Below are 21929 nucleotides of genomic sequence, written 5' to 3'. Positions count from 1 at the left end.
ATGAATTTTAATCCTCACCATAAATTTTAATCAGATAAATACCCTTGCATGGGCAGAGCACCAGGAGGGGCTTGTGCTTAATTAAGAAACCTCGATGAAGAAACGGCGATCAAGAAACGACCTTAGACCAAGAAACCAATCTCTTTTATTCCGTTTTTAACTTACCTCTGCTGGTGTTCGTAGTTGTGTTTAACGTTTATTGCCGGAGCGATTGTTTTCTATTAAAAGCCTCTCGGTTACCCGCTTCCTCGGCGCTGTGCGCGGCTGGGCCGGGGCGGCGCTGCGCCCTCCGCCCGCCGGGGGGCGCCGGCGCGGCCGGAAGGGGCGGCGCTCCCGGGGCGCGCGCCGCGCGGGCGGGGAATGGCCGCCGCGTAGCGGGAGCGCCGCCGCCATGGGCCGCGAGTCCAGGTGAGGGAGCGGCGCCGCCGCCTCGCCCGCCCGGCGGCCGCGGCGCGCTCGGGGATCGGGCGGCGCGGCGCGGGGAGGCGGCCGTGAGGGGACAACGCGGCGCGGCTTTCCCGGGCGGCGGGCGCGCTGAGGCCGCGCGGCGCTTCGGGCCTGGCTGGGTCCGAGGTGCCACCAGCACCTCCGGCCTTCACGGGTTTGTTCCAAAATGTCATCGTTGCCCACGCAGAGGGGTTAGCTTGATTTGGATGGTTTTGTTCGTGTCTTTTGTGTTTATGGAGCAGTATATTTTGCGCTCTCCCAGTGATGTAAAGCCCTGATTAGGGTTGTAACCAGCTCGGCAGTAATGTGCCCTTGTGCTGCGTGTGACTCGGGCCGAACCTGTGCTCCAGATGATGCGGAGCTGCTCACACCTACCAGGCTTTAAAGCCATTCCACAATTTGCTAGTGCTGTCGGGCATATGCCTCTGTCTCGTAGTTTAATCAGATTTTTATGCTAAAGCTGACATGATAGTCCTCACATGCAGTTCTGCTACACTCTAATAGTTCCCAGGTCCATCACGGAGATTCACCCCAAGAAAGACAGATTACTTGAAATTTTAACAACCATCTTGGGCCCAAATTAGTGATCTATTGCAGAGCTAGGCACTCCCACAAACCTATCTAAATTAGTTCCAGATGAGCTGGGGCAGCAGTGGGTGGTACAGGGCTCTGTTACAGCCTTCTGAATTGAAAACCAGGCTCTGGCACTCCAGCCAGCAGGACTCAGTTGCTTATCACAATATAGCTTCTCTTCTGAAAATGACAGAGTCCTTCTATTTGGGCTAAAAATAATGCTAAAAGTGGGTTTAAACTTGTATTAATTTTCTATTTTAACGTACAAAAAGTTTTAAAAGTGAAGAAATGGTAAGAGAGTGAGAGTGAATGGTGGGTGGAGATGGGTGCATGTGTTAGGGTTGGTGTGAGGAAATGTTCCTCACACTGGGGCTTCTGGAACTTGAAATCATCTTTTTGTCTTTATTGCACACTATAGAGGAAGAAAAAATAAAAACAAAAGTAGTTCTCTAAAACTATAAGATTAGAAAGAGAGGATTTATAGAGCAGATCCCATGCCATTTTGAGATGGAGATGGAAAATCAAACAAAAGTCTCCATGCAGAAGGATGTTCTTTGCAGTCAGTTATCCTGCTGATAGGCAGGAGGATGTGGATATGTGCTACTGTACTAACTCCAAGTGCATGTGCTGCCTAAATATACCACATAACATAGACTAGATATAAATATACTGCTATTTTTAGAGCTGAACTATTTTAATACTACCATGCAAGTGACACAAAGAGTGGGGGGCTTCAAGTCTTGTCTTCTCTGCTTCTTCCTTCTTCTCAAGCATGACTATTGGGCTTGTCAGGAGAAAGGCTCTGTGAGTCTTGAGCCACAGGAGAGTGACAAAGGAATGATTCTGGCATGGTGTCTGAAAATCTGGGATTGGAGGAAGAGGAAATGGTCACAGTCACAGTCCCTCTGTGACTTCTACATTCAGTTGAAGAGTTTCCTAGAAAATTCCTTTCCCTGCTCTGCCCCACAGTGTGGTTAGGATAAGAGCATTAATGAGAGGAGGAAAGCAGACACCCATCTCCCTCACACCCCTCAATCTTGCTGACTTTCGACAGCTTCTGTTGTGATATTTGATATTACAGAATTTCTATTAATGTCAGCATGGTAAAGGCATTGACCACAGGTGTGTTACTTCCTTGAGGGTTTATGTTTCTTTAATTCCAGTCTGACAGCTTTCCCACTGAGCAGAAGTATAGTTCACCTACCTTATATGGGTAAACATTTATTGCATAAAAAGTAACAAAGAGCAGTTTTGTTTGTCTGAAAGGTTTTGAGATAGTTTCAAAGAGCCTTCAGATTTTCCTATATATTAAATGGAAATCAGTGGATTTCTGAAAAGGAAATTGTTCTTGATGTTCTGGTGTTCTCATGTGCTTATAATAATACTCTAAAACTAAAAGAAAAATAATGAGCAAATAATCCTTCTAATTTCAGCATCATTAAGAGTGTATATGTATATTATACATACAGTATGTATATTAATCAGTTTGCCAAGATGATTGGAGAAGTTTAGACATTTAAGAAGCCCAAGAATTTCAGATAATTATTCTGCCTGCTGCACATGGTTCTGGTGCTCACTCTGACCGTGCCCGCAGGCATTACCGGAAGCGCTCTGCGTCCCGGGGGCGCTCCGGGAGCCGTTCCCGGAGCCGTTCCCCGTCGGACAAGAGGAAGCGCGAGGACAGGCGCTCCCGGAGCCGGGACCGGGACCGCAGGCGGGAGAGGTCGCGCAGCAGGGACAAGAGAAGGTCTCGCTCGCGGGACAGGAAGCGTCAAAGGTACGACGGCAGCTCCAGTCAAGGCACTAAAAGTGCCTGTCCGCTGAATATTGATGTTCTCCCACTCCAGCTAGTTACTTTGCTGATGCCTGTGGTGGATTTCACAATGCTTAAGGCTTTTTCCTTATTTAATGCTTTCTGGCTTGCTGGTGCTGGAGTTTGTAAGTTCTTAGCGGTCTTGATGGTTGGTGGGTTCCTTTTATAACCTGTTCCTCAATAGAAGCATAAAGTTATGCTCTGAGTATATCCTAAGTAAAGACAATTTTGTTGCATGTCAGACGTTCAAGGAGCAGAGAAAGGGAACGGAGCCGAGAGAGGAGACGATCCCGGAGCCGAGACAGGAGGCGCTCAAGGAGCAGGAGTAGAGGGAGACGGTCGCGATCCTCCAGTCCAAGCAAGAACAGGAAAGCAGAAAACAGGTATTCTAGTGTTCTTAGCTTTAGAAATGTGTAAAAGCTTACTGCAGGTCGTTGTCTTTTAAATGTATCTTGATGAGGTTTTCAGATATAATTGAAAACAGCATATAGTCAGGCTCTGCTATAAAGTGAGCAGGAAGTCTGTAAATGATAACAATAGTCTGTATACAGCGTAAGTAGTGATGGCACTCTAGAAATCATGACAAGCTGGAATCACAAAAGCTTTGGGAATAAGTGTATGTTTTGTATCAGAATAGTCCAAAGAAAAAAACTTAATGATACTTAATTAGCTAAAGAGAATTTTATATTTATTGTCATAAGCTAGCACAAATTAGGTTTTGATGCTTTCTTTTAAATTGAAAGCAAGTAAGTATAACAAAACCTGTTATAAATGGTTTTTATGTTCAGTGCAAGTCTGCCTGTTATGTTTGCATTATATGAGTAGCTTTTCCCAGGGAGAAGAGCTTTTGTCTGTCAGCCAGGACAGTATGATTAGGGGGATGCTCACACTTCCATGGCAAGATGCTAGATCACTTTACCTTTCTCCAGAAATTCCACAAACAGGAAATCTGTTCTCGTTTCTGAATGCTGACTTCAAGGAGGTGTAAAATAAAACGCAGAACAACTGGAGTATCAATTGTAGGAGCTCTGAAAATCAAGTCTGCAAAGAAATGAGAAAAGCACATAAATTGCTGGATTGGGTTGGAGTCTATATTACTGATAGAGGAAGTATTTCCATTACATGGAAAGATTGTCTGGGAAGCAGTGTGTTTTGTGAGGTGTTTGAAAATGTAACAGGGTGATTATAGAAAAAAAAAAAACCACAGAAGTTTCTGTCACCATATATGTATTCTCCCCCTGAGAAAAGCTGCAATGTTCTAAGAAACTTTTCCTCTTACATTTCAGATCAAGATCTAAAGAAAAGACAGAAGGTGTGGAAATCTCTAAAGAAAAGAAAAAAGACAAAGATGACAAAGAGGAAGAGAAAGATAAAGATGCTACCACAAATGCTGTGGCCACTGAGGTAGAGACTTCTAACACTTGTACATGTAAAAGATAAAGAATTTAAACCAGGATGTTTGTGGATGTCCAGTCTTCTACAGCTTGCTCATTCAGTGGTTACATTTGTAAAGCCAGTGGCCATTAATTTTTACTTTTTGGTTGATTTTTGTCATAGAATTTTGATCAGAACAAACTAGAAGAAGAAATGAGAAAACGAAAAGAAAGAGTGGAGAAATGGAGGGAAGAACAACGCAAGAAGGCAATGGAAAACATAGGAGAGCTAAAAAAAGAAATTGAAGAGATGAAACAGGGGAAAAAATGGAGTTTAGAAGATGATGATGGTATTTAATCTCTTTATATATAACAGAATACTTCTGTTCCTAGTATATTTTTATTACAACAGCTTTAAAGCATCTAATTACTTTTTAGAATGTGAACCATAAAATAAAAAAGCCTAATTTGGTCATGGTGTCAGGTGGTTTAAGATGCATTTTTGATAAACCAACTGGAGAGATTTGTATGAGGAAAAATTATATAGTAATATAATGGACTGTAATTATTTGGGTGGACAGTAATTTGACACATGTAAGGATTTCTGTCTTTCCCTGTCTTTTATCCCCATCTTTTTCACTCTTGTTAGATGATGAAGAGGAAACTGCAGAAGGAGAAAAAGAAGGCAGTGAGGTTGAAGATGAGGAGTTAGATCCTTTAGATGCTTATATGGAAGAAGTAAAAGAAGAGGTCAAGAAGTTCAATATGAGAAGTGTGAAAGGTGGAGGTGGGAGTGAAAAGGTAAAACCACTTGTTAAATATTTCTTGCTTTTAAAAGATGGAGAACTTTGTGTTTTAATAGTGTTTTAATGTATGTTTGCTTTAACTATTGTTTCCTGGTGTTTTTATTAAACTGTTTATCAAGTATTATTCTGATAAAATTTCACTAAGGGAAGTAGCAAATAAATGGCTCAGTATAATGTATCCAGAAGTACAAATATTATTAATGTTTTTTACAGAATGGGTTTTGTTACATACAATGGTGCATTAATTTTTTTTAACATTTTTTATAGAAAACTGGACCAACTGTTACCAAGGTGGTTACTGTGGTGACAACCAAAAAGGCAGCTGCTGAGTCAGAAAAGAAGAAAGGGGAACTCATGGAGAATGACCAAGATGCAATGGAGGTAATGGAAATGTTTTGTATTTCTCTTGTGAACAGGCAAAGTGCCTGTTCTTGCTTCCTTTGGTTGTGTGTGGAATTGTTTGGGCTGAAGAGCTGTGAAGGGTGTGGGTATTTTGCTGCTCAGGAGCCTGTGCAGGGTCAGCACTGCCCGAGTCACAGACCCAATACCCTGCAGGCCCCGGAGCTCAGCCACTTCAGGCCATGCTCTGTAGTGCTGCTTCTTCAAAGCTGACCTGGGGACATCTGTCTGAGCTGTGACTGCAGTGTGACACCAGTCTACTGACTGGCTGCTTTCTCCTAATTTCTCTTACTGTTTCTTTTGTGTGGCAGTGATTATTTCTGAATGACAGGGCTGGCAGTTGGCATTGGTAACAGTAACACAAAACGTGGTGAGAGTTAAGTTTTGGGAGAAATATGAAAGCATTAGAGGAAAGAACAACTGAGACATATAAGTTAAGAGCAGGTCTTCAGTTTCATGTCTAGTAGAGTAAGAAGTACCTGTTACTTCTGAATAGTTTTACTATAAATGAGAAAAGCCAATCTCCTTAAAAATTTATTAATCCTAATGTACACAAAAATTGTGATCTCTGCAGTATTCCTCAGAAGAGGAGGAAGTTGACCTTCAGACTGCCCTGACTGGCTATCAGACCAAGCAGAGAAAGCTGCTAGAACCAGTGGATCATGGAAAGATAGAATATGAACCTTTCAGGAAAAACTTCTATGTTGAAGTACCAGAACTAGCTAAAATGACTCAAGAAGGTAAACAGAAATACAACCAGAACACCTTGGGTGATATTGAAGAAAAGAATGGTGGATTTTTCAGTGTGCTAAGGAACAGCAAATTCTTTGCAATGTAAAAGTATTTGGAGCAATTTGCTATAGAAAAGTGTTAAATCAGGTGCATCCCTGTTGAAGTGTCAAGTTTGGCTTTGTTAAAATGTAAACTCTTATTTCAGAGGTCAATGTATACAGGCTGGAGCTGGAAGGAATTACAGTCAAGGGAAAAGGCTGTCCCAAACCAATAAAAACCTGGGTACAATGTGGTATTTCTATGAAGATTCTCACTGCCCTCAAAAAGTAAGCAAGCACTTTATGAACTGTATCATCCTTGATTTTGCTTGCTGTGTTCTGTCCTATGTCCACGAGAAGGACCTTTTACTTTGCTGCACAATGAATGCCACATGTCCATCTTTGTAAATCCTACATATATAGTCATCAGAGTGTTTATCACTCTGTGTTGAATTATTGTTATTAACTATTCTCTGCCATTTGTATCATGCTTTTGCTGCTCACTTTGATCTGTATTTTTGAAGGGCACTGATATGTATATGTAAATATGAAATATGTAAAAATATGTAAAATAATTTTAGCATAACTTCATGAGTCACATCTGTCAAATTCTGTTTTGTTCTTAAAATATTTTTTTTGCCTTAAGACATGGCTATGAAAAGCCCACTCCAATTCAGACCCAGGCTATCCCAGCAATTATGAACGGACGGGATTTGATTGGCATTGCTAAAACAGGAAGTGGAAAAACTATTGCATTTCTGTTGCCCATGTTCAGACACATTATGGATCAGAGAGCATTAGAAGAAGGAGAAGGTCCCATAGGTAAAAAGATTTTATTTTCGAAGTTACTATTTAAATAAATATAACATCAAGTATATGCTTTAGATGGGATTTCAGTTCTTTGTGTGGTTACAGGGAGAAGTGCTTACTAATGTCACTTGATAAGTGGTCTCTTTTTTAGTTAAAGATCACCATGCTCTTTAATGTTGTTTTGTGATTACTGTGCTATCTCATTTGTTTGTTTCATGTTGTTTCAGTAGCACTCCCATGTCCACAGATCTGGAAGACCTTCCTCCCTTGATTTTCACACTTGGACCAGATTTCCACTCCTTCCTCATGTTTCAATTATCTTTTCCTTGAAATTACATTCTTAAAAATAGGGAGTAAATTGCTGTAAACATCATTACAAATATTAATTTCTATTGTGGAAATTACAGCATCTCTTGTATTGCAATATATGATGAAAATGTTTTGCTTTTCAGCTGTCATTATGACACCTACACGTGAGTTGGCTTTGCAGATTACCAAGGAGTGCAAGAAATTCTCCAAGACACTTGGGCTTCGAGTTGTCTGTGTTTATGGAGGAACAGGAATCAGTGAACAGGTATGCAAAACACATGCCTGGTTTGTCAAAGAGTGCTAGGGCTTCATTAGTGAATGTTTCTCTTCTAGCAAAGTTAGTTGCTTTTTCTTTTCCATTAATCCAGTGCATTTGCAGTCTTCATTATGGCTCTTCTCTGTGGAAGTGGTAGTAATGCAAAAAGCTTTGCATATAACTTAGCCTTAAATAGTAATGGTCCTGGAACGTCTTAGATATGATCCTTAAAATTTCAGACTTGTTTCTCTTTATGTATGTACTGAGCATTAAATGAAAACTGAATTATTAGTGGGATATGATAGTTTGAAAGTTACTAGGAAGCTGTATTTTTCTGAGAGTTCCCCTTATGACAATAAAAGTCTGAAAATGGTAACTTTGGTTTATTGCATTATCAAATATTGCATCTTGAAGTAACTTAGAGATTAATTTCAAGGTTTTCCACACCTCCACCCCACCCATTTATGGAAACAACAGGAGTTACCATCTGTGGTGGAACGTGGTGTGTCTACTATCACTTGTTGCTGATGTAACACTGACATTTCTTAAAGGCTCTTAACCACATTGAAGTCTTAACCTCATTAAAACTGCTTCAGGTGGTGGTTACTCTTTGGAAGCAAAGTTCTCCAAAGACTTGAAGAAATTACTAATTAAAATATTTACATAATTCATGTTAGTAGAATAGCTGTATTACAGTGTAGGTGGTTTTCTTTTCTGCAAGGTGATATATGTTTTAAAAAATCTGAAAGAAATCACAAAGCAAAAAGTAATAGATTGTTTACTCTGTTTTGAAATCAGATAGCTGAACTCAAAAGAGGTGCTGAAATTATTGTTTGCACACCTGGACGTATGATTGACATGTTAGCAGCTAACAATGGTGAGTAGAAAACCTTTTCCTTTGGAGATTATTTTACATTTGTTGTGTAATTCTAACAAATTCAAAAGATCATGTATTTTGATAAATGGTCTTACGGAATTTTCTTATATCTCTTCAGGCTGCACTGTATAGCTGTTGGGAATATATAGCACTAGTCATAGGCTTAAGCATATATTGATTCGACTTTTTTGGGGAGGACAGGAAATACTACATTCTTGAAGAGTTTTTGAGAATGTTTATCATTGTTAAACTTGAAATGTGCTGGTCCAAATTTTTTAAGTTGGAGTCATTTAGATAAAGGTTATGTAACAGTTGCTTATTTTGTTTGCCCGTTGATTCGTTACCTGTGCTGGAGTAGCTCAGCAGTTCCCTGCTTTACAAGAGCATCTGACTCTGCCTTTATCTGTTGGCTTTAAAAAACAAAGAAGCCCTCCCTAAATACCTGCTCAGAAGTAAAAGAACTGACCTTATATCAGATATTCAGATGGATTAAATTGAGCCACTGCAGCTTTAAGAGGTTTTGTCCTAGTGTAACCATTGCATGCTTATTAGATAAAGTTTTATTATTAAATTATTCCACATCAAAACCTCTACTAAACTGTTGACATTATTTAACTTCTGTGAAAAAAGTACCTTCAAGACATATAGAACTGGGCTTCCAAGACTTAAATCGTCAAAGGTAGGTACATTAATGCTGTTCCCAAGTAATTTTACAAAGTTATTATTTGGGGATGAAAGTGTTAAGATGTTAAATAGATGTGTAGATATGAGGAATACTTGCTTTGTTCCTTAATATTGTACTCCATATTAAAAAATGCTGCGCATAATGTCTTAAGTAATTTGAGGATTCAGCTACAATTTGCTGAAGCTGAGAGGACCAAATTCTTCTGTAGTTTGATAAGCACAAGTCTGAGTGATAGTTGTAGAAAATATAACAAATCTTTTCCATTCAGAGAGCATTTAGCAGTGTCATTCCACAGTTGTGTGGTACTGAATGTGTTTATATTGTTTGAGAGTAAGATTCTAAAACCCTTGAGTTAAATCCTTCTCATGAAAGGGAATCTCTTCACTGTTTGGGAAGGGTGCTAGTTATCCTGTCCATGATAATTTCAAAATGTTCACAGAAACAAAACTTGCTTATTTTATTTCAACCTGTCCCACAATTTGGGGTGGTTCTTGATTTTAAGTTCAGTAGTGTTACTGGGTAGGTTTTAATCTTTATATAATAGTAATTTTGAAAAGACTGCTTGCTCTGTTTTATTCCTATTATTAGAGTGATCTAGAACTAGTATGGTTATCCTCATATAGTTATTCTTAATTCCAAGGAAGCATTACAGATTGTGTATAAAGGAATTTTCTGAGGCTGCAGCAGTTAGCACTGGGCTTTGCCTTCCACACATACGCTGTAATCTCTAATATGTTCTTTTCTAGGTGCCGCTGTCAGATACTGGCTGATGTGGCTCCTTGCTTCAGCTCAGTCTTAGTTTTATGATGTGTTTTGGCGAGGGCAGTTTTCTGAATTTTACAGGTTCTTCTGGCCCTATGATGGTATGCAAGAGAAGAGTTTGACAAACTAAAAGGGCCTTGTGCATACTTACACATTTCCCAGAATGTATGTGTGATTAAAGTGTGAACATTAAAATTCACATTTAGTGAATTTTTTAAAAAATTAATTAATGTCTTTGTTAGAAGATAGTGAGACTGTATAACATTTTAAAAAATATTCCTAAGGGAAACTATATTTCCATTTGATTTTGTTTCCCATGTGTTTTTTCCTCTCCTTTCACAGGACGGGTGACAAACCTGCGTAGAGTCACGTACGTTGTACTTGATGAAGCTGACAGAATGTTTGACATGGGGTTTGAGCCTCAGGTAATTCATGACATTAGGGGTGGTGCCAAAATATACTGGTTTTCACGTCGAGGGTTTTACAACGCTACATTATTACTACACTGCCAGTGGGTGTTCAAAAAGATATGCTGCATATGGACAGCAGTTTAGGCTGATTAATATTTCTATTACTCTCATTATTTATAACTCATTATAACTCTCATTATTTATTACTCACATTATTATAAGATCACATTATCCTCACATCTAGTGGAAGGTATCCCCGCCCATGGCAAGGAGCTGGAACTGGAAGATCTTTAGAGTCCCTTCCAACCCAAACCATTCTGTGATTCTAGAGCTTAGATTTTTCTCTAATACACAGAGTATTTTACACACTCATTTTGAATACTCGTGGCCTTGTTGTATCCCTGTGTAATTCCTTGATACAGGTGTTGTGTTAGTAGTTGTAGTCTGTTTATAAAGTCTTTGATGTCTCTTGGCAAGAGATAAGAACGAAATGTTGGAAATCCTGCTTTGGACATCCAGGGCTCATCCAGTTGTCATGGGCTGTACTGTTCTTCAAAACTAGGAAAATTCCTTTTATTTGTCTCTTGAGCTGTAGAGTTTCTGCTGCATTTCCTAGGATTTTTGCTGAGCTGCTGCCAGATTGCATATTGCCATGCAACTTCCTCGTGAATCCAGCAAGTTTTGCCATCTTCCAATGCCAGCAGCTTGGTGCCTAGAAGAAATCCGTAAAGAATGTTTTGTAGTCTGGGAGGTGCAGATACCACCTGACTTTAAAGATGACAGCTTTGTATGAGTGTGAAATGGAGTTGCAGCAGTTGGATGTTAACAGGGAATGTTCTCTCGCCGCAGGTCATGCGCATTGTAGACAACGTCAGGCCTGACCGTCAGACTGTCATGTTCTCTGCCACTTTCCCCAGAGCTATGGAGGCCCTGGCTCGCAGGATCCTCAGCAAACCTATAGAGGTGCAGGTTGGAGGCAGAAGTGTTGTCTGTTCTGATGTGGAGCAACACGTGGTGAGTATGATACATCTGCCTTGCTTATCTTCTCATTTGCTTGCAAAGGATTGTTCCCAGCAATGTTGAATATAAATCAATATACCCACAGAGCTTTTATTTTCAGAAGTTTAGTGGCCTTATTAAAAATGAACTTAGAATAAATTAACACCCTAATCTGTAAATGCAGTGTGATTTTTTAAAGTTGGTTTGTAGCACTAAGCTGAACAGCTGTTTTACCACTAGCTGTGGGAACAGCCTGGAAAACTCATCTCCTGTTCCTGATTTTTACTTTTATATACTCTGGATTTGTATATTGACTCAAGATACAAATTATACTCTTTTGTTTGTCTTTTTCCAGATTGTCATAGAAGAGGAGAACAAATTTCTGAAGTTACTGGAGCTACTGGGACATTATCAGGAGAAAGGATCTGTTATCATATTTGTAGATAAGCAAGAACACGCTGATGGGTTATTGAAAGATTTAATGAGGGCCTCTTATCCTTGCTTGTCTCTCCATGGAGGTAATCTGCAAATTTAAGGACTTACATTAACTACTCCCAACTAGAATGTTGGTATCCAGTAGTTAAAAATCACTTAGTTTCTGTATAGTACCAATTTTATTACTTCTTCATAAGCTGGTTTTGCTGTGTAACTGGGGAGGATAATTGTCTCTTAATTTGAAATAGACATGATATTGTGTAATTACTCTTCATTGTTCTCTGTGAGATGTCATCAGATGCCAAATCTTGTGTCTGTGCAAGAGGACTGTTACTTAGAGTTAACACCTCTCAGGCAATATTGCTAACTACTTGTTATTGTAGAGTAGTGGGTGCCATTGGGGAGTATCACATGGTATTTTTATTTGAGATTCCACAGTAACAGCAGTTGTTGCTTTACTTTTCTTCTGTCAAGTAGTAATAGAATGGAAGTAGCAAGAGGAGAAAAATCTCTTTACAATGCTGTCCATCCCAGTGTATCTTAAAGTACTTTTTAGAGAATTTTATATAAAATCAGTAAGTACAAAATCACCGTTCAGCAGGAATGCAGCAATGGAAGAGGGAGAAATATTCTTGTTCTTCTCGGATTTCTGTTGCCTTTAGAGAACAGACAAAGCCTCCAGATGAGGTCTCAGCTGAAGTACACAATAGAAAATAATATTAAAAAAAACATTTTGAGGATCTTGGTATGGGGAAAACATCTCCTGGTAGTTGAAAAACTAAAAATTATTCTAAATAATAGAGGTTATTTTGGCTAAGGTATTTTGCCTTCACAAGTATGACAGTATTGAAATTTTATTTGCTTGTGGTTTGGGTTGTTTGAAGTTCGAGGGTATTTTGACCTGTGTACAAATTCTCATGACTTAAAGCAGAGCTTTATAATTAACTGCTTTGTCTTGAAGGTATTGATCAGTATGACAGGGACAGCATCATTAATGACTTCAAGAATGGAACCTGCAAACTTCTGGTGGCCACATCTGTAGCAGCCAGGGGCTTGGATGTGAAGCAGCTGATGCTGGTGGTCAATTACAGCTGTCCCAACCACTATGAGGACTACGTGCACCGAGCCGGCCGCACTGGGCGAGCTGGCAACAAAGTATGTACACTCCTTGTCAGGTTTGGTTAATACTGGCATTTTTCCCTTCTCTCTTGTTTGATGTTGTTCCAAGGGATAGCTACAGAAGGAATAGTTTGTATTGTTGGTGAGAAGAGTGTTTTTAGTATGTTCTGAACTTCAGCAGTCTGAAGTTTTGAAGTTATGTGTTCTTCTGATGTCTGAGGGTTCTTTTAAGTCCCATTTGTGGCTGAAAGTTTGGGTGTTTTTCGCTGTTGGAAATGTGCCCTACTAAATTGATAAGATTTTAATTTTTCAGACTTTTAGCCATGACAACACTGGTTGAAAGGAGAGATTTCAATGTTTACTATCTTTGGATGATTACCTCTGTATCAGCTTCCTGGGAAATCACATTATTCATTCTACACTTCCACTAAAAAGGAGTTATTGCATGACTGTCATGATTACTTTCATTGACTAGAAATCAGCATCTCTGCAATGGTGCTTCAGTAAATTTAGAGATAGTGTCTTTAGAGCTTTTTCCTAATTGTCTCTTAAATGAATTTTGACCAGGGGTATGCATATACATTCATTACTGAGGATCAGGCACGTTATGCTGGTGATATCATTAAGGCTTTGGAATTGTCTGGGAATCCAATTCCTCCTGATCTGGAGAAGCTCTGGGCTGACTTTAAAGACCAACAGAAAGCTGTAAGTAATTCTTACTTCTGTAGGGGACTTGGTCCAGGTTTAATGCCTGTGCATGCATATGTCCAGTTGTCCAGTGTACATACATGGGTCACTTCTGTGGGAACACGTGTGCTTGGCTGAGTGTGTCAGTGACCTCTAGATTGGGCTCTTGAATGTCATTTAAAGAGCTGTTCTTGAGAATTTAAATATTGTCACCAGGTTTGTAATAGATAATAAGAGGCATTTTGGCTTTTAACAGAATTCACATACAAGATCATGAAATCCTTTCACAGAATTTGTATGATTATTTCTAGAACTCTCACCATCAGAGGATCTCACTTATGCTGAGAAGAGTGACTTTGGAATTTTCTGATATGAAAAAATGGAGGGGTTTTTTTTACTGGGTTTGAAAAGCATTTAAAATGCTTACAGAAAATCCCAATAGAGTACTGTCTCTGCTGAATTAACATAGGTTCTTTTTATTACATTTCATTGTGAAATGCAGCTTTTAAATTTGAAGCACTTTACGACTGTGCTAGGATTTGCTTTTTAAAGAACTTCAAAATTATTTGTATAATCTTAAAGTTAAAGTTTATAATCTTAAAGGACTAGGATTTGAAACTCATAAGTATGATAATACATGTTTTTGTTTTCAGGAGGGAAAGTTGATTAAAAAAAGCAGTGGATTCTCTGGCAAAGGTTTTAAATTTGATGAAACAGAACAGGCTTTGGCTAATGAAAGAAAGAAGCTACAAAAAGCAGCTCTTGGCTTGCAAGATTCAGATGATGAAGATACAGCTGTTGATGTAAGCACTTGGGAATAGGATTTAAGTTGCTTGTGGATTTTCTCAATGCATTGGATTTTCTCCCCCAGTAGGTTACATAATACATTGCAGGAGCATGGATTTCTATTACTCTGTGACCTTTGTTGTTGACTGCATTTATTCTTCAAATATAGAGATACAGCTATGAATATCAAGATCTAGGAAGATTTTCAGTGTCTCTTTTTGACTTACTGGTATTTTACACTTAACGTGTGTAGTTGTGTAAATGTCACATAAATTATTTGGGATATTAATCTTGCATAAATGAAATAGAACAATGGTCCTCAGTTGCAAACATATTTTTATTTGAAGTGTTTTAAAGACATTCATGGTAGCATTTTCTATTTTAAATCTTACTAAATTCCTTTCTTAATGTTGGATGGATTCCTTTTTGTGACCTTGCAAGTAAACACTGTTCATATTTTTTCTTGATTAGATCATCCTTTTGTTGAGCTGTACTTTTGAGCAGGCTTATACCATTTATACAAGATTAATTTCTTTAAGAACATTTAAACTAAATGCCCCTTAGTATTTCTTTATGTTGACAAGATTATGTAGTGGTAAATGCAGTGATCAAATAATTGTTATTTTCTTTAGATTGATGAACAAATTGAAAGCATGTTCAATTCAAAGAAAAGAGTAAAAGACATGGCAGCACCAGGAACATCAAATGCTCCTACACCATCAGCTGGGAATGCAGAAAAATTGGAAATTGCTAAAAGATTGGCTTTGAGAATCAATGCCCAGAAGAATCTTGGAGCAGAGGCACAAGTCATGGTTCCCTTCCACTTTAAGGTCAGGCTCTTTACAGACTAATTTTATTCTTTTTTAATAAAGGTTGTTCAGTTCTTTGTTCTCTGGTTGCCATTTGATTTAGTATTTCTGCACAGTAGTAACATACTGCATTGTTGATCTCATTTAAGATGGGCTAACTCACTTATATAGGATTTATAAGTGAGCTGATGTAAGACTTACTATAGAACTATAAATGCTTTGTCTGCCCTGGCAAAGAGTTAATTCATTACTGATAACATTACAAAATTAGTTTTATCAGCTTTGGCAGAGTTTCAGAACATCTTTCTCTGCTGAAGCACGAGATGTACATGTGATGTACAGTGTGTTTAGATTGAGCTTAATTGTTCTGGAATATCCAAAGATATTTTAAACTGAAAATACAGAAGACCTCCAAGATCTTTTCTTTGCAGATGTGAAGGGAGTTATTGAGAGGAAGGAAGGAAGAACAAAAGTCTGGAGAATGTATTTGTTATGTAGACAATAAAATTACATAGACAGCTTTAATTAAACCCTTACTCGTTTATATAGGATTTTTTTTTGGCTACCTTGTTCTCAGTATGGACCTGTGCTTTTACAGGATGTGATGCAGCAGGCTACAAATGCTATCCTGAGAGGAGGCACAATCCAAGCTCCTACCGTGTCTGCCAAAACCATTGCAGAACAACTGGCTGAAAAGATCAATGCCAAGCTCAATTATGTACCCATAGAGAAGCAAGAGGAAGAGAAACAGGATGGAGGACAGAATGAATCCTTCAAGAGATATGAAGAGGAATTAGAGATCAATGACTTCCCACAGGCAAGTAACCATTTTGCTATAATCAAGTATAAATGACCATCATTTAACAAAACCTCTCTTCGTACTTAACACCAGTAAAATACTATGTCCCTATTTCTGATAATTCCTAATTGAATTGTTACTTTAACTGTGATTACTTCTCAGGTTATAAAATGCAATGCTTTGGACTTATTCCAGAGAGTACCAGAAAAACAAGTATTTGTTATCTTACAAAAATGTCTTTACCCTCTACCCACTTCTCTGATACCCAAATCTCTGACACTATCTGGTGTATTTTGCAAAGGCTTTACTGCCATGACTGATACAACTCTTTGTCCTTTTTTTAGTACCTGAGTGTTTCTGCCATTCAGAATATTGCTGCTCTGATCTAACTCATCTGTTATTTTGAGGATTTATATTTCACAGTATCAAGTACAAATTTCCTGTATTTATCTTTTGAGGTTCTGCCCATGCTGGCAGAACTGATGGATTGGCATTTTGTGTGGTGCCTTTCTCCTTGTTTATCCTCTCATATCCTTTACTTTGCAGACTGCCAGATGGAAAGTTACCTCCAAAGAAGCACTGCAGAGAATCAGTGAATATTCTGAAGCTGCCATTACAATCAGAGGAACTTACTTCCCTCCAGGCAAAGAACCCAAAGAAGGAGAACGAAAGATTTATTTGGCTATAGAAAGTAGGTATTCTTTTTATAAATATTTCTGTTAAAGCTATGAGTCCAGTTTTGTAATTAGACATGGAATTTCTGTAGTCAGTGTTTGGACACTTAAGTTACAGACTCACTGCAGTTACTTTGCAATTACTGAAAAACACTTGTTTATCTTTATACACTTATCAAATGATCCATGGGGATCACAGAGAACAATTGGCACAAAGAGGTCTGTGCCAGTGTGAAATAAGGAAGAAACTAGAAATCTCTTTAGGCTGTTAAAGGTATAAGAAATTACATCAACTACTACAACAAAAACTTGGCAAATGTCATGATGGTTGAGTTTTTCTCAAGAAACATTGAATCCTACTTATTTCTGAACAGTATGATTTATGACTGTAGTATCTACCTTAAAAGAGAACACAGTCAAATTTTTATGCTGTAGGCTTCATATACAGAAAGTGTTTAAGATTATAATACATATTTTTATCTTCAGGTGCCAATGAACTTGCTGTACAGAAAGCAAAGGCAGAAATCACACGACTTATAAAAGAGGAGCTCATCAGATTGGTGAGTGCAATATCCAGAATGCAGAGGGAAAGTGCCTTAATGTGTGCTTTATGAGATTGACTTCTGCAAATGTTGATGCTCTGGCATAAGGTTTTATTAATATCAGGGACTGGGACTGATAGATCTCAAAAACAGTGTTTAGGGAACAGCCTAAAAATCCATGGCACTGGTTAAGCAGCCAGAACACAGCTGTTATCAGCCAGCAGATGGAGATAACACATTGACAGAGCTTTTTGGATGTGGACCCTCAAAGAGTTGGGTCCAAATAAATTTCCTAATTTCAGCACCATCAGGAAGGGGAAAGGATTATTCCCCTCATTCTGATATTTTATATGTGTTGAGAGGTCTGGCTTGCTGTAGCTTTACAGTGTACCCAGCTAATAACTTAGTGGGGTTTTATTGCAATTCATTTATCCATCTTCACTTTTAACTGTGATTATCCTCTTCTTTATTTGCAGCAAAATTCTTACCAACCAACCAACAAAGGAAGATACAAAGTTCTATGAGCCTTTGGAGTTACCTGTCTGCTAGCAGCTGGTGCGTGAAACTTTGTGGCTTCTGTTGTTTTTGCTGTTTACACTGCTTATTGTAAATTAAGAAAATTTTTTATTTCATCTTGCGGACATTTTTTTAACAGAAAATTGATACTTGCTGAAGCATCTTAATTCTCTCTACTAAAGTTATCAGTCTTAAAGCAGACCAGTTTTGGTGAAACATGATTTAATTTAAAAGTGCAGTTTATACACTTTTCATCGTAAAGAATATTAAATAAACCAACTTAATTTTTTTTGACAGACAGTATACTGTTAAGTAAAATGAAAGTGTTGGAATTTGTGTTGGAAATTGTTAGAATGTACCTGCTTCATATTGTTGAAATGGTTCACACATCAGTTTATACTGGAAAAATTATAAAACACCAAAATAAAGGCAGGATTTTTCTTCTGATCCATAGCATCTCTCTGGCTGGTTTCACACACATTCATTCCCTGTACAAAAGTCCCCCTAAGGTCAGAGAGTCTTGCATTGATCAGACTAAAGAATTTTATCCTTCTCATGTCCCCATTTTTCTTTATCATCCAGGTAATAGATAACTCTCTGGGGTTGTTGTAAAGTGAAATGTTTTGTAGTATGGCAATAGTTTACCTGTTTTTTTCCTAAACATCAGAATTTTAGGATTTTTTTTTTTTTTTGCTCATTCGGTGACATAAGACTGAAAGCCTGTTTTAGTTTAAAAAGGAATTTGCAGGAAAAGAGAAACCTCTTTTGTAATGAAATACAACTTTGTCACTCTTTTATAGTGTTCTTATATATACATTTAATGTGTTTATTCCCCTAGGATTGTAATCTTTATTACTGTTAGGACATGGCTTTAAGTAAAAATGTATAGTGATATTTATGAATGAATTCCACAAATACTATCATTGCAGTCAATAAGCTACTGGGACAGCTACTGGTGCTTTTGAGGTCTCATGCCCATATCCAGTAGGATTCATGGTGAACTTTAAGCATTTAACTTCTCTCTGCTTGTCTGGAGCCAAAGCAGTAGCAATTTGAATTGTCTCATTCTAGTATCTGCAAGACGTTCAAGATGATAACGTTCAAAAGGACTTTCATAGAAAGCTTTTCTTACCTGACACACTGAGAAGAAAGGTGTCATTTTAAACCAGCTGTGTATATACTGCTTTAACCCTGCTGAAGACAAATCATACAATCTGCATCATGGCTGTACAAATTCACAACTTTTCTTTCCAAACTTCAGGTAATTTAAGTGGCTCTTCATGTTTGCATACAACTGTCTGTTACCCTGTCAGTGCACCTTATTTGTAGTACAGGGAAGAAGCAAAGGAATGACTGTCCCAGCTCAACAGTCTACTTTTAGGATAAGTAAAAGTAGAGCAGAGAGAAGCAGCACACACAGTAACACTTCTCAAAACTTAAACCAGAAATCCCAAAGTGAAGTTCTGTTCTACATTTAAATACATGTTTTCCTTTCCTTAAGGACTGGGGTTTGATGTCTTTCCTAGAAATCCTTTGTTGAATTGTCTAACTTTTGGACAGTGTCCCTTCCCAGAAGGGAAGTTGACACAATTTGTGTATTTAATGAAGAGCACTGCGGAGTTTGGACAACCTGACAGTCTAAAAGTTTTGGTTCAAAATGTTCATACATTGATATCTCCTAAAAAGGGCATGATGGAGATACTTTTATTGGATTTCAAAGGTGCAAAAATGTATAATCTTTAACTTCCTGGGGGTTTTAAATGCAATGTCAATATTCTTATGGTTTTTTAATTCCAGCAAAAATAAAAACAATTTCAATGTATATTTTTCAGAAACTGTCCTTCTGAATAGCTCCTCTGTTTTCTGCATTTGCACTGCTTCTGTGGTTTTTCATATGACAGTTAACCTCATGCTGTTTGGAGAGGGGTGATGGGAACAGCAGCTTATACATTTGTTATTGTGCTGGAAATGCAATGCCACACAGCCCAGACTCAGTTAAGAAAGTCACAGTGAAGATGTTTGGATACATGAAAACAGGAGCAAAATGCATAAAAGCTGGGGATAAAGAGACTCTCAAATAAACAATGGAAACGATATGAGAATAAAAGTTTGGAGAAGATGGAATTCAGTAATGAAAAGCTCTATGTAGTTCTTCATAAGAGTGTCCATGGACCTAGACAAGATCTTTATAAACATCATGATTTGGCTGCTTTCCAGGGAATCTGCTCTGGTCAGATTCACATTGCCAGTTGTGGGAAGAGCACAGGAATGCTGATTTTTTGGTTGGTTTTTTTTTTTCCTTTTAAATACACATCAGCAGAGCTTGTTCTGTTACCTGCACAGCTGATAATGCTACCAGCTTTCAAGAGCCTCTATGCTCTCAGTGAGTGAACAGTGATGTTTAGGGTGGATAAGTGATAAAAGTATTTGGCACTGGATCATGAATGACCTTTATCTTGCATGTCACATAATATGGTGGTGTCACTGTGCAGCAGGCTCACACCAGGGAGGGAAAGCAGGGTGAGATCCCTGCTCCCAGCCCAGCTCCCTCATTCTCCATGCAAGTGACCCATCAGAGATTCAAACAGCAGTAACCCCCGAAACCACCACCCCTGCAAAGGATTAATGCCCAAGGCATGAAAACGGGAGAGACTAAATCCAGTATTTAGTGTTGGGGGAAAAAAATTCACAGCAAGATAAAAAATGTGTGCTATCACAGTTCAGAATGTTATACTCCCTGAACTAAAAGGTTCATGGTGACACCTTTAATTTAGAAGAGGCAGCTCAAGGCCGATTTTGCATGCTGAATTTATGCTATAAACAAAAACCTGCACAGTGAGTGTTGATCACAGCCATCATGTTCTGTACCTGTTGCCTGTGCTGGCTGCTAGAGATTTTACTTGTACAATGAAAGCACTGCAATTTAGTTAATGTACATTTGGCTGCTAATTAAATAAACTATTGACAGGCTAAAAGTACCATCTGTAGGGGTTTTTCTACTCAAGTCTTCCAAGTGGAGGAAAAAAAAAATTGTTAAGCAAATTTTTCCTGAAATTCTTCAATTGTGGCAGCCAAATATAAAACAAAAACCAAAAACAAAAACCAAATAGAAAACAAACTCCAAAGGCTTCCTAAAATAAGAAAAAGAACGCTGGAATTTCAGGGAGTTAGAGAACACTTTGGTGTTTCAGTCCTTCAGGCATGCTTACAGTTGTAAGTAATGGTCATTGCTTCAGCCAAAGTCATGGCAGGATTACAAACAGGTACCTGTGGCTATGAGGATGAAGCCTGTGGAGCTGGTCTGGATTAGTTTTTAACTTTCTGCCATGGATGGTGTGCTGCTGAACACCTTGTTTCCAAGGGGCTGGCTTTGCCCCAGATTGCTGCTGAGGTGGTTCTCAGGGGCAGGGAGGCACTGCGGGATGTCCCTGAGCATTAGCGCCAGGCCCAGTGTGCCGCTGTGGCCTCCTCACGTGATGCTCCAGGAATGCCTTTCCTTTGATTATTTTCCTTGACCCAGATCTCTTCCAAATATGGTCTCAGCTTAAACAAGTTTGTGTTCTTAGACCCTGGGCGTTTGCAGAATAAATTCTGGCTTCCAGCTAACCATGGCTGGTTGTATGGGGGAGTGGAGGCAGAGAGCAACCTAAAAATGCAGAAATAAAAGGGGCACAGCTGGATTCAAATTTGTCCCAAAATGTACAATGTTTATACAATGTTAGGCAGGAAGATTTGTTTTCATAGCTTTAGCTACAGTGGAAACAATTGTTTTTAAATAAATGACCATTAGTCTGAGTGATTGCCACCCAAACATTGGTTCTCTGAGACTTTTCATCTGAAACAGATTTAAATATTTTTCTTTCGTTGAACTGAAAGATACAAGATTGTTAAGCTGACCAGCATAAGCAGAGGCAAATTAATTAACATCTCAGATCTAAATTGTTCTAGTGAGCTAAGAAATTATTAATAACCTACTGTGGAAGTTATTTTATACTTTGGCCATTCTAAATATGAAGTTCATAATCACAAACATTTCTCAAAATAGTAAATACCCCATGGTAACTCTTCTGAAATGAATGGCCAAGCAAGGAAAATGTTACACTTAGAGTTAAGATTAAGGGTTTTCATTAAAACCTACATTTCCTTTGCCTGAGCATGTTAGCTAGGAAGTGAATTTGTAGAAATTACCAGCTCAAATAATTCACAGTTAAACAGAGAGGAGGTTGTGGCAGCTGCCATACTGAATTCTTGTTTGCTCAGCATGCTCTGCAGC

At 38.4% G+C, this 21929-nt stretch overlaps 1 protein-coding gene across 1 annotated transcript; it reads left to right on the top strand.

Moving 5' to 3' along the window:
- The first annotated feature begins 313 nt into the window (after positions 1-313).
- DDX46 (DEAD-box helicase 46) lies at positions 314-19491 on the top strand. Its single transcript, XM_021549548.2, has 23 exons — positions 314-408; positions 2615-2797; positions 3076-3216; positions 4120-4237; positions 4391-4556; positions 4856-5007; positions 5280-5393; positions 5986-6151; positions 6349-6469; positions 6828-7003; positions 7444-7565; positions 8355-8433; positions 10223-10305; positions 11140-11304; positions 11645-11807; positions 12686-12879; positions 13411-13548; positions 14184-14333; positions 14949-15146; positions 15724-15942; positions 16471-16615; positions 17085-17158; positions 17617-19491. Exons 1-23 carry the CDS (start codon positions 392-394, stop codon positions 17662-17664), a joined length of 3132 nt encoding a protein of 1043 aa, XP_021405223.1. The 5' UTR covers positions 314-391; the 3' UTR covers positions 17665-19491.
- The last annotated feature ends 2438 nt before the right edge of the window (positions 19492-21929 follow it).

The sequence above is a fragment of the Lonchura striata genome, chromosome 15 (assembly GCF_046129695.1).
Source record: "Lonchura striata isolate bLonStr1 chromosome 15, bLonStr1.mat, whole genome shotgun sequence".
In the NCBI taxonomy this organism is placed as follows: domain Eukaryota; kingdom Metazoa; phylum Chordata; class Aves; order Passeriformes; family Estrildidae; genus Lonchura; species Lonchura striata.
This window is presented reverse-complemented; position numbering and strand designations above follow the sequence as displayed.

Coding starts and splice junctions, on each gene's coding strand:
- DDX46 (XM_021549548.2), top strand. Junction 15,943..16,470: donor AGATCAATGACTTCCCACAG/GCAAGTAACCAT, acceptor TTTACTTTGCAG/ACTGCCAGATGGAAAGTTAC. Junction 16,616..17,084: donor GATTTATTTGGCTATAGAAA/GTAGGTATTCTT, acceptor TTTTATCTTCAG/GTGCCAATGAACTTGCTGTA.